The following is a 12,840-nucleotide window of genomic DNA, read 5'->3' on the forward strand; positions in this document are numbered from 1 at the left end:
GTTTATGTTTGTGGATATTCTTTCCAAAAGGCTTTTCCTCAGACAAAAGCACCTTTTGTTGGACTGTTCTTTAGTCTGAAAGGCGAGCCTCTTAAGCTGCGCATCACGTGCTGCTTCTGTATCATGCTTTGGTGTCTGCATGACCAATGCTGTCCATATAATCTATTAAATTAAACTGTACCATGTTGTCTCCATTTAGAGCTAATTGAGAGGGTGTTGTGTCACAAGACCTGCTTTCTATAGTAATAAATATAGTAAAATTGATTGGAGAAAGAAAAAGAAGAAAAACAATCTAATCTTTGACATTTCACATTTATTCCTGTTAGTTTTTTGTCCTCCTTGATTTGGCAGACTTCTTAATGATTCTGGTAGTTTGTAAATTTCTTCTCTGATGTGACCTTGTGTATAGATCATGCTTGACATCATTGAACCCTGTAATAACCCTGGTGACATATACAGTACAACTTTTTGTTAGGAGTTCAGAAATTTGTACAAAATTTTACTCTTAGGGATTTGCATTTGGACTTGCCTCCCAATAGCTTTTTTTCTCTTTTAGGATTATATGTGGATCAGGCATATTTTCCTGCTGTGCACCGGTGATCACAACTGAGGACTTTGATTTGAATGTTATCTTGATGTGAAATTATTAATGACATTTAATGATACAGAGAGGTTAAAAAAACATATTGCTAAAAGATTATTATCCCTTTTATCCATTCAAGTGCAACTTCATGTGCTGTACTCAGTAAGTTAGGCCAGAAACATATTCTACACAAGTCAGAATGCTTGTGTGGTCCTGCTGTACATATTTAATGTGCGTTCTTGTGTTACTGTGGCTGTAACAAACCTCAGTACTCAAGGGGGTGATAACTACCATCAAAAAGTTGGTCAAAATTAAAATAACACATTCAGCATTATACTCTTTAAACTGATGTTCCAACATGACAGCAGTATTTCCTAACACACCAAATGTGGAAGCACACCAACAGTACCAACACCATCACTTTTTGGATGCATCCCTTATCTGACCTATCCGTTCAGGTCTAGCAGTGTCTACTGATGAGCTGATAAATTTAATCAGGTGTATTGCATTTGGGAATAGTTTGAAAATGTGTGCTGTTGGTGTGCCTCCGGGAACAGGGTTGGGAAACACTGCCTTACGGGATAAAACTGACCATAGAAGAGTGCTTATGCAGGGTTATCCAGTCCCATCCAGTGTGTTAGGACAGGTTGAAGATAAAGTCCACAGGAAGGTGGCCTTTCATATCAGGATTGGACTTCACTGGCTTAAACTAATACGAGCAGAAACACCCTCTTGTCTGCAATGATGAGAACGCAGTGCAATATGCTGCAATATGAATTCCGTTCTGACAAATTCTCAAAGTGTCTGCATTCATGTACTTGTGTAGGGTATGTTTCAGGCCTTAGGCATGAATTTTTTTACAAGATATTTCACTTTGTTTCTGGGTCTCCCTATTTTCATGCAGAATCTCCTCAAAGGACACTTTTTTGGGGAATTCTTGTAACTTCTCTCTTTACATTGCCATGTCTTGAACTATGCTGTAGATTCTCTGGAAATGTCTTATCACAGTTACAGCTTCGACACATTGCACTGTTCCTTAAACAGTTCCTTGAAGATTCAAATCACTGTGGAATTCCTCAGTTGCTCCTTAGATTCACATTGCTTGAGCCGGTGTTGTCCATAATGCTACATCATGCTGCAAGTTCTCCATATGCAGTAGTCACGTGGAGAAGACTGAAAGTAACTCGGTCCCAAAGAGGAGTCCCAAAATCCTAGTTGGATGAAGTCTGTTCCATCTTGAGGAAGAGTCTACACCTACTCCAGCTTATTGGAGCTCTCTTCTTGTCTATAATGGATAAAGGGATTGCATTATCTTTAAGTGGGGTGACCATGTCCTTTTATCCCAAGAGTTCCTCATCTTCTTGCTTGAGAAGGAAGCTCCACATTCAGCACAAGGGCTTTGTTTTCTTCCTAAGCCCCTGTAGCTGCCCCTGGCTCAAGGCTGCTGGGATTGGGAGCGCTCTATCTTCAGCATTGGCTCTGTGTTTTCGGAGTCACTGTGGTGCTTTCGATCTCTTGGCTGCTGTTCCCCTTTTCCACCGCGGGTCCAGGAGGGCGAGCGGACGTAACCACTGTGTGGAAATCTAGGTAATGGTGGCTGCTGGCGATCTGCGGGGTGAACTTACAAAACCAACTAATGAAAAACACCTTCATGACCACTGGCTAACCATTTTTTAATAATTTGGAGGCCATAGTTCTGTTCCAAAACCTAATCAGTTGCCTACTACGATTGGCATTTTAAGGTACCATAGGTCCACTCATGAATGCTGTTCCAACAGGTAAGCTGCAAAATTTTGAAGTTGCCTTCTAACTCACCTTTTTTGGTATTTTAGAATGAGAAGAATTCTAAAGTACTTTTCACATTCATATAAGCATATTAATGCAACTTTTGACAAAAGTGTCTTTTATCTCCATATGAATAGCATTAGTATAGGACAGGGGTCTTCAACCCTGCTCCTGGAGCTACCGACCTGCAGATATCAGCTCCAACCCCAATCAAACACACCTGAACCAGCTAATCAAGGTGTTCAGGGTAATTTGGTAATTATAGGCAGGTGTGTTGGAGCAGGGTTGAAACTGAAGTCTGCAGGACGGTAGCTCTCCATGAGCAGGGTTGGAGATCCCTGGTATAGGGGTAGCCAACACTGCTTCTGAAGTGTAGCTTCCTGCAGAATTTAGTTCCAACCCCGATCAAACACACAAGGAGTTCAGGATTCTTAAAAATCCAGGCAGGTGTATTGGAGCAGGGTTGGAAATGAAGTCTGCAGGAGGGTAGCCCACCAGGAGCAGGGTTGGCTTCCCCTACATTAGTAGGTAGCATCATGAAAGGGTGGTTTTAGGCAGGGGTGTCCAGCCTGCTCCTGGACGGCCACCATCCTACAGAGTTTATTTCCAACCCCTATTACACGAACCTGAACCAGCTATTCACATAATTTTCAGGATCACTAGAAACTTTGAGCCAGGTATGTTTATGGCAAGTTGGAGCTGAACTCTGCAGGATTTTGATCCCTGGGAACCAGGGGGGTTTGAGCAGAGTGGCCAAAGGGATGGCCACGCTTCGGTCTATGGTGGCCATGGCCACACCTGTACACCCCTAGCTCCGCCTCTGGGTGTGAGTGATCAGTCACTGAGCTGCTGCCCATGAAGAGCTATTTAAACCAGTCACTGACGAGGTTCCATGACAGTTAGGATGCTGCTTCAGAGAGCTGCTACCGATGTAGGCAGTAGACAGCAAAGCAGCTCATTAGATTTTGGAACAGAGATCATATGAGTCATGTCTGTTTGACTCCTCAACATGCTGTCTTTAGGGATGTTCACACTGACAGGAATTTGCAGTAAAAAAAAGCATCCGGATGTCATTCATTTTCAATGAGACTCAGCAATCTGAGGCCACATGAGGGACAGACATTGTAGGTGTTTAGTTAAAGTTTAGTTTTGTGTATAGCGATACACTGAGGTGACTAATAATGTATAAGGATACAACAGTTAAGTAGGAATGCCTACTAACAAGCAGAAGTAAAAATGCCACTCTGTCTTCACTGACAAATTTGGGGTCTAGACAAAATGTTATTCACATAACTTAGAGACCAGGGAGCGTAACATTTAAGCAGCAGTTTCGAGGTAATGCTAATCTGGATTGTTCAGAATGCCACTGACATTGCCTCATAGTTTAAATATTTAATATGTACACATTTGTGCACTTCAGCTCAGAGCTTAATCAAATAATAATGTGCTCACTGTAGATTTCCATGGAATCACTGAACTGTGCCAGCAGCCAAGTATCCAACATACTCTACTACTCAAAATGTTATCCATCCGTTTTATTTGTCTTGCTTCATAGTGAACATTCAGTCATAGATAACAGAGTGCTGCAGGAATGAGACCTAAAATACAGAAATTAGCATATTTGCACATCCGGTTTGAATGGGTTTTTTGGCTAAATGCCTGAAATAAGGTACTGTATACGGTTAACACAAGCTTAATATCTTGAAGATATTAAATAAAGACTGAAAGTTGTCGGAAATTATGCACGACATTTAGGTAATGCAGCCATGCTGTAGTTTGTTTATAGCCTAACCTGGCCACAGGGCTTATTTTCTCTTGGTTTCTTGTCGAGGGAACCGGGGGATGCTAACTTCTGGGTTGACCTATAAAAATATGTCATCATCCCTGCAGCACTATTTCTCCTAGTTTAATTTTTAAATGAGATTCTGAAGAATATGTTTGAGGACTGGATTGATTTCACTTTAAAGCTCCTGGTATGGAAAAAAACTGTATAAGTCTGAGAGCTGACTCACTTGCTGGGGATTCTGTATGATTCTCCTCATCTGAATCAGCAAACACCTCCCCCAGCTCCTGGTCAGACATGTCTGTGAGCTCCGTCAGGTCCAGGAGGTCAAAGTGTACCTCCAGAGAGGACACACTGCTGAGAGGCTCTGAGATCAGGCAGAAGATTGCAGAATGCAACTACATTACTTTGACCAGATGACCTGTTAAGAGCAGTTCAATTATATTTTTTAATTGACTTCATTGTTCTTTGCTCAGACATGTTGTGTACTAAGGGGTGTGCTTACTGTGCTATTAAGTATTAAGTGACTTTCTGAGAAATAATTGCGGGATATAAACTCGCAAATGTTAGTTATAAAGTCAGAATTACAGGATATAAAGTTGCAATTCCGTGTTATAAAGTCAGAATTGCGAGATACAAAAGTCAGAATTGACCCTTCGCAGCGAGCTTGATTGACAGGCGTTCTGACCAATCATAACGCAGAATCCGCCATTTTGTCTGATGGTGTGCATTGAGGTCTTTCTGCTAGGTAATGGTGGCTGCTGGCGATCTGCGGGGTGAACTTACAAAACCAACTAATGAAAAACACCTTCATGACCACTGGCTAACCATTTTTTAATAATTTGGAGGCCATAGTTCTGTTCCAAAACCTAATCAGTTGCCTACTACGATTGGCATTTTAAGGTACCATAGGTCCACTCATGAATGCTGTTCCAACAGGTAAGCTGCAAAATTTTGAAGTTGCCTTCTAACTCACCTTTTTTGGTATTTTAGAATGAGAAGAATTCTAAAGTACTTTTCACATTCACATAAGCATATTAATGCAACTTTTGACAAAAGTGTCTTTTATCTCCATATGAATAGCATTAGTATAGGACAGGGGTCTTCAACCCTGCTCCTGGAGCTACCGACCTGCAGATATCAGCTCCAACCCCAATCAAACACACCTGAACCAGCTAATCAAGGTGTTCAGGGTAATTTGGTAATTATAGGCAGGTGTGTTGGAGCAGGGTTGAAACTGAAGTCTGCAGGACGGTAGCTCTCCATGAGCAGGGTTGGAGATCCCTGGTATAGGGGTAGCCAACACTGCTTCTGAAGTGTAGCTTCCTGCAGAATTTAGTTCCAACCCCGATCAAACACACAAGGAGTTCAGGATTCTTAAAAATCCAGGCAGGTGTATTGGAGCAGGGTTGGAAATGAAGTCTGCAGGAGGGTAGCCCACCAGGAGCAGGGTTGGCTTCCCCTACATTAGTAGGTAGCATCATGAAAGGGTGGTTTTAGGCAGGGGTGTCCAGCCTGCTCCTGGACGGCCACCATCCTACAGAGTTTATTTCCAACCCCTATTACACAAACCTGAACCAGCTATTCACATAATTTTCAGGATCACTAGAAACTTTGAGCCAGGTATGTTTATGGCAAGTTGGAGCTGAACTCTGCAGGATTTTGATCCCTGGGAACCAGGGGGGTTTGAGCAGAGTGGCCAAAGGGATGGCCACGCTTCGGTCTATGGTGGCCATGGCCACACCTGTACACCCCTAGCTCCGCCTCTGGGTGTGAGTGATCAGTCACTGAGCTGCTGCCCATGAAGAGCTATTTAAACCAGTCACTGACGAGGTTCCATGACAGTTAGGATGCTGCTTCAGAGAGCTGCTACCGATGTAGGCAGTAGACAGCAAAGCAGCTCATTAGATTTTGGAACAGAGATCATATGAGTCATGTCTGTTTGACTCCTCAACATGCTGTCTTTAGGGATGTTCACACTGACAGGAATTTGCAGTAAAAAAAAGCATCCGGATGTCATTCATTTTCAATGAGACTCAGCAATCTGAGGCCACATGAGGGACAGACATTGTAGGTGTTTAGTTAAAGTTTAGTTTTGTGTATAGCGATACACTGAGGTGACTAATAATGTATAAGGATACAACAGTTAAGTAGGAATGCCTACTAACAAGCAGAAGTAAAAATGCCACTCTGTCTTCACTGACAAATTTGGGGTCTAGACAAAATGTTATTCACATAACTTAGAGACCAGGGAGCGTAACATTTAAGCAGCAGTTTCGAGGTAATGCTAATCTGGATTGTTCAGAATGCCACTGACATTGCCTCATAGTTTAAATATTTAATATGTACACATTTGTGCACTTCAGCTCAGAGCTTAATCAAATAATAATGTGCTCACTGTAGACTTACATGGAATCACTTAAAGGGTTAGTTCACCCAAAAATGAAAATTAGCCCATAAATTACTCACCCTGAAGTCATCCTAGCTGTATATGACTTTCTTCTTTCAGACGAATCCAGTCGGAGTTATATTAAAAATTGTCTTTGATCTTTCAAGCTGTTTAATGCCACTCAGCGGGTGTTGCAGTGCATCAGTCCAAAAGAAGTTTGGAAAAGAAGAGCGCCCATCCTTAATAAAAAGTGTCTCACACAGCTCCTGTAGCGAATCGATACGTTTTTGTAAGAAAAATAACCATATTCAACTAATTTTCATTTTTGGGTGAACTAACCCTTTAAATGTGCCTGCAGCCAAGTATCCAACATACTCTACTCAAAATGTTATCCATCCATTTTATTTGTCTTGCTTCACAGTGATCATTCAGTCATAAACAATGGAGTGCTAAAACACAGAAATTAGTTAACTTATTAGTTAAATTAGTTTTGAATGGGTTTTTGGTTAAATGCCTGAAATAAAGTCTGCGGTTAACACAAGCTCAAGATATTTTCACATTTTATTCTTTTATTAAAATATAAAAGTAATACCCGACTCGTGATTTTTTTTTTAAAGCTTTTACTTCTGGTTATTAACCAGTTGCTAATAGGACTCCAGAGGTTGTCAGGGACATTAAACATCATCACACCGAATAGGAAAACTCATCTACTCTCTAGTGCACTTTTACAGCCTTGTTGTGTTTATACTCATGCTTTTGTGAACTATTATATCTTGAAGATATTAAATAAAGACTGTAAGTTGTCGGAAATGACACATGGCGTTTAGGTAATGCAGCCCTGCCATAGTTTGTTTATAGCCTAACTTTAGCTTTTTAATTCTAGCGGTTGTATTTAGGCTTATTAACATTTGTTAGCCACAGAGCTTATTTTCTGCAATTATCCAAAAGCCAGTGGGAAAATCCTATTGATTTCTTGTCAAGGGAACCAGGGGGATACTAACATCCGGGTTGGCCTACAAAAATATGTCATCGTCCCTGCAGCACTCAGTTTCTCTCACTTTAATTTTTAAAACAGATTCTGAAGAGTATGTTTGAGGAATGGATTGATTTCATTTTAAGCCTCCTGATATGGTAAAAACTGTACAAATTCTGAGAGCTGACTCACTTGCTGGGGATTCTGTTTGATTCTCCTCATCTGAATCAGCGAACACCTCCCCCAGCTCCTGGTCAGACATGTCTGTGAGCTCCGTCAGGTCCAGGAGGTCAAAGTGTACCTCCAGAGAGGACACACTGCTGAGAGGCTCTGAGATCAGGCAGAAGATATCAGAATGTACCTGCATTACTGTGACCAGAGGACTGGTTAAGAGTAGTTCAGTGATATTCTTAAATTGACTTCATTGTTCAGACATGCTCAGACATGTTGTGTACTAAGGGGTGTACTATTAAGTATGGAAGCCCATGTCCGCCACTGAATAAAAAATAAAAAAGGTAATTGCGACTTTTTATCTCAATTCTGACTTTTTTCTTGCAGTTGCGAGTTTATATCTCCCATTTCTGAGAAAAGGAGTCAGAATTGCATAATTCAGAGTTTATATCTCACAATTGTGCGAAAAAAATCAGAATTGTGAGTTTTTAACACGCAATTCTGAGAAAAAAGCCATTATTGCAAGATGTAAACTCGCAATTGCGAGGAAAAAAGTCACAATTACCACAAATTTTAGTCACAATTTTTTAGTTTTTATTCAGTGGTGGAAACTAACAGAATCTAATGCAAACATGTTTAGCTTGTATTTCTCCTCAAAATCAATTGTCATTTCATATTTTTAATTTTGTTTTGACTGGGATGAAATATGGCCTACATGTGCTCTTGACAGGTCACTGTTTCACTCACGTCGTTTCTCATTGATCAGCACCTGGCTGCCATGATGTGCTGGGGTCCCAACATGCTCTCCTGAGGCGTTGTGGGATGCCTCACTGGTGAGACTGGCAGAGCTGGAGGACTTCAGAAGCTTCTGGAACTCTCGGTCTCTAAGTGGCTCTAAAACGAGATTTTATAAGGCATAAATATTGTATACCCTTTTTGTATATTGACTATCTGCTGTTAAATATATAACAGAGAATGAAATACATAATGTCTTTTCTGAACAATATGTGAGTATTGCTTGCCCATTCAGAACTTGCTGTCACAATAACTAAGTAGTTGTTAGCTTGTTGATATATGGTGCTAGGGTGTTCTAGGTGGTATTCAGAGAATTTATTTATGTAGCTGATAAGATGTTCTAAGTGGTTGTTAGTGCATTGGTGCAGAAGACATTTGCTTGGGTGCTCTAGATGGTTGTTAGCACATTGCTATTTGGTTGCTAGTATGTTGTAGGGTGTTCTAGATGGTTGTTAACACATTATGTGGTTGCTAGGGTATTCTGGGTGGTAGCCAGAAAAGTGCTATGTAGTTGCTAAGGTATTCTAAGTGGTCGTTAGTGCACTACTACAGTAGGCACTTGCTAGGGTGTTCTGTATGGTTGTTAGCACATTGCTATGTGTTTACTAGCATGTTGTTATGGTGTTGCTAGGCTGTTCAGGGTGATTGTTAATGCATTACTATACGGTTGCTATGGTGTTTTGGGTGGTAGCCAGAAAATTGATATGTAGTTGCTAAGGTGTTAAGAGGTCATTAGTGCATTGCTACAGTAGGCTGTTGCTAGGGTGTTCTGGATGGTTGATAGCACATTGCTAAGTGTTTGTGTCCTGGAAGGTCGTTAGCACATTGCTAAGTGGTTGCTAAGATGTTCTGAGTTGTTGTCAGTGAACTGCTATGCGATTGTTAGGGTGTTCTCAGTGTTTGTTAGCATGTTGCTACGGATTTATTATGGTGTTCCGGGTGGTTGTTAGCGCATTACTTGCTAGGGTGTACTATTTTGTGATAACTTGAGTATTGCGGTTACTCTGGTGTTCACAATCACAATTTAGCTCTACGTCTACAGCCGATCTCTTGCTTTCCATGTCTCGTTCTCTAATGGGGTTTGCCAGCGGTTGCCAAAGAAGTGAAACAGAAGATGCTTGTGTTTCCCTGAGTGTTTAACGAGCTTTCAGCCCTCTATTGATTTCTTGCGGCAGTAGTCAACGCTGACAAGCGTTTTATATCATTGAAGGCAGTTAAATTACACACATGGGACAAGAAAACAAGTGGACAATTGGATCTACCTATGTATTTTTGGAATGCATATCCCACAAATTTTTGAGACATGCAGCAAAACATGTCCTGCAATTTTATTTTCATTATTTAAAAAAAAATAAAAGATTATTTTACAGTATTATATAATGTTGCATAATATTAAATTATTTTATATTTTTATTTATTTGATCATATTTATTTTATTTTATATAGATGTAGATAAAAATATGTATTATGTATATATATTTCTGGTATATGGTCTGTGCTTTGTGTGGTTTGGCGAGGCCCTTTTCTTGTAGTAGCATTGGGGCTGCGTTGACTTTGGACTCACAAAAACATAAAAGCAAGATAGGAAATTAAATAATTTACATACAGTTCAGAAGGCATAAAACTAAATGTGTTAATGATTTCACACACTTTTATTTTAATAATTTAAAAAATACATTAATGAACAAATTAACATTAAATTTACCTAAAAAAACCCACACATTTTGTGAAAAGACGGAAGTAGCAGGAGATTCATACAAACATGCATTCAAACTTACACTCTAATAAATGCTGGGTTAAATATAACCCAGTGCTGGGTAAAATAGGGACAAACCCAGCAATTGGGTTTTTTTGACCCAGTGGTTGGGTTACTACCCAGAAGGTTGGGTTTTTGACCCAGTGGTTGGGTTACTACCCAGAAGGTTGGGTTAAACATTTAACCCAACCGCTGGGTCAAAACAACCCAATTGCTGGGTTTGTCCCTATTTTACCCATGCACTGGGTTATATTTAACCCAGCATTTTTTAGAGTGTAGGCGAATACCTCAGAACACATTTAACAGATTCATCCAGATTCATCTGATTTCTCGGTACATAAACTTATTTTTCACTTCCGTAGCATGTTTTGTCCCACATCTCAAGAATCCATGATGTGATGATACAGACATTTCCAGCTGCGGCCGTTCTCTGCAGTCTGCGGGTCATCCCTCCCTTCCTCACACCTCTCATTAGCCCACACACAGCAGATTCTGCTGGCTTTTTCTCTTTTTGTGCATGCCAGTCATGCAAATATTGTTGCATGGATTGGGATATATTTGCGTATTCCAAAAGGCTCTCAGTCTAAACCATACGTGCCGAGATGAACTATATTTTTAGCAGCACCCAGTGGTACCCAACTCCCATTGTCCCAAAGCAACCGCTGCAAAGATGCAACTCAACGTCAAATTCTCAAAAAGGGTTGCATCCAATAATCCCTCTCGCTCATGACCTTTGTCATTTATTCACATTGCAGTTCTAGTAATCGTTCGACAATTCTGCTATTATTCATAAGCCACCACCCTAAATTTATTCAAGTTGCTGTGCCTTTTCCCATGTGCACAAATGCAAGCTGCCAGCCACTGAGCACAACCGGCTTCCTCTGACTGCCTGCTTTGTCTGTGCATTCAAGAAAAAAAGACATGGTGGCAGCTCTTACAGCGGGCTATTGAATTCAATGGGAGTATGCATTTAAATGTGTTGCAGCGTGCCGGCTGAAGAAATGTTTGCTCTTACCTGCAGCACCAGAGTCTGCCTGAGCCTCCATTAAGACTATTGTAGCAGCCGGTACAATGCTGTTTGGCGTCGCAGCCGGGATTAGAGGGAGCGCCTCCTGCCTCGTGTGCACTCTCTATCTGTTTCTAGCTATCCGCTTTCTCTCTCTCGCTCTCTCTCTCTCTCTCCCTCCCTCTCTTTTCCCCACCCCTACATGCACTGTCACACATTAGCTCCCATTGTCACTGCAGCACACACAACAGTGACACATAAAGAGTCCCACTAGAGAGAAACGCAGTCAGCCACTATACAACTGCTACACTGCATGACACACCAAAACAGGAGGGAGGGTGGTGCCCATAGACAATAAAAAGGATTCATATGGGAGGCAGAGGTCTAGTGATCTAACACAGTTTTGGCAATAAGATGAAGTGAGGAAAAAAGAGGCATATAGAGGCATATCTGTGTGTGGATGATTCTAATGTTCGTTTAAAAAAATTATTTTGAAAGGTTATATTGATTCGACAGCCAATATAGCTAATAGTTGTAGTAGATGAAGGCCAGACAAATAGACTGAGTACAGATGCTGCTAGCATGTGGTCCATGTGGTTCTTGTAGTTACAACTCCAGTACTCAAGGGGGCAATAGAGTTACTTTCAAATGTCTGTGCAGTAGTGATCATGAGCTGGAGCCGCGCTATCAAAGTCCCACCCAAACTCCCGCAGACCCAATTACGAGCACACAAACATGACGCTACACCCAGCATCAAATAACTAACAAAAACTTATTAGAAAAACAGACATTTGAACATACATCAGTGTGATAAGAAGTTCCAAAAATGATGGAAACCATCTTGGGGAAAAATTCATTTTAAGTGTATTAGATTTTTTTAGCTTCCCATTCGTTTACATGGAGAAGGCAGAGTTTTTGACCCAGCCAACCACCAGATGGCGATTAAAATGTATTGGCTTCACTTTTCAGGATGTGAATGCAACTTGAATGCAACACACACTTCTCCCAGAAATCCTGTCAGATGTCTACTTTGAAACTCCTGAAGTGTTTCCCATTTTGTGTGTCTTACGCATCAGACGTTCAGTCAGCGGTCTGTGGGCATGACGTCTGAGGCTAATACTATTATTCAGGTAACTAACACTATAAAATCAACTTTAAAGGGGTGGTTGATTGCGATTTCACTTTTTTAATGTTAGTTAGTGTGTAATGTTGCTGTTTGAGCATAAACAATATCTGCAAAGTTACGAAGCTGAAAGTTCAATGCAAACGGAGATATCGTCTTTTAAAATTCTGGCAGTTTAATGCCTACAAAAACGGCTGGTAGGGACTACAACAAGTTACTTCCCGGGTTTGTGACGTAACAAACCCAGATAAACCCCGCCCTCGGGAAAAGGCAGCAAAGGGGGCGAGGCCATGCTGCGCTGCTTTAGAGAAGAGGAAGAGAAAACTAGAGGTGCACGTAAAAATCTATTCATATATGAATCGCGATTCTGTCTTCTAACGATTCTAATGGATTCTAATGAAGTTTCAAAATCAATGTTCTAAAGCAGCGGTTCTTAATATTGTTCCTCGCGTCCCCCTGCTCTGCACAAGCTCTGC

At 40.9% G+C, this 12,840-nt stretch overlaps 1 protein-coding gene across 3 annotated transcripts; it reads right to left on the reverse strand.

The window, feature by feature from the left end:
* Nucleotides 1–323: 323 nt before the first annotated feature.
* LOC107723994 (dysbindin domain-containing protein 1-like) lies at nucleotides 324–11,477 on the reverse strand. 3 transcript variants are annotated; one of them, XM_016532759.1, is made up of 4 exons: nucleotides 11,251–11,477; nucleotides 8,432–8,578; nucleotides 4,381–4,518; nucleotides 324–2,203 (listed from the first exon to the last, which is right to left on the reverse strand). In XM_016532759.1, the coding sequence occupies exons 1-4, from the start codon at nucleotides 11,279–11,281 to the stop codon at nucleotides 2,019–2,021; spliced, it is 501 nt and encodes a 166-aa protein (XP_016388245.1). In that variant the 5' UTR covers nucleotides 11,282–11,477; the 3' UTR covers nucleotides 324–2,018. The 3 variants fall into 3 exon arrangements, with proteins under 3 accessions (XP_016388245.1, XP_016388244.1, XP_016388243.1); XM_016532758.1 differs by lacking the exon at nucleotides 4,381–4,518 and adding an exon at nucleotides 7,706–7,843 and having other exon boundaries at nucleotides 324–2,191; XM_016532757.1 differs by lacking the exon at nucleotides 4,381–4,518 and adding an exon at nucleotides 7,706–7,843.
* Nucleotides 11,478–12,840: the final 1,363 nt, after the last annotated feature.

The sequence above is a fragment of the Sinocyclocheilus rhinocerous genome, unplaced genomic scaffold, assembly GCF_001515625.1.
Source record: "Sinocyclocheilus rhinocerous isolate Xijiao unplaced genomic scaffold, SAMN03320098_v1.1 scaffold63, whole genome shotgun sequence".
NCBI lineage: Eukaryota > Metazoa > Chordata > Actinopteri > Cypriniformes > Cyprinidae > Sinocyclocheilus > Sinocyclocheilus rhinocerous.

What these genes read in the sequence shown, in the direction of transcription:
- LOC107723994 (XM_016532759.1), bottom strand. Translation starts at nt 11,281, where the DNA reads ATGGAGGCTCAGGCAGACTCTGGTGCTGCAG. An exon ending in GGCAGACTCTGGTGCTGCAG is followed by an intron (nt 8,579 to 11,250) that starts GTAAGAGCAAAC and finishes ATCTCGTTTTAG; the next exon opens with AGCCACTTAGAGACCGAGAG. An exon ending in GCTGATCAATGAGAAACGAC is followed by an intron (nt 4,519 to 8,431) that starts GTGAGTGAAACA and finishes GCCTGATCTCAG; the next exon opens with AGCCTCTCAGCAGTGTGTCC.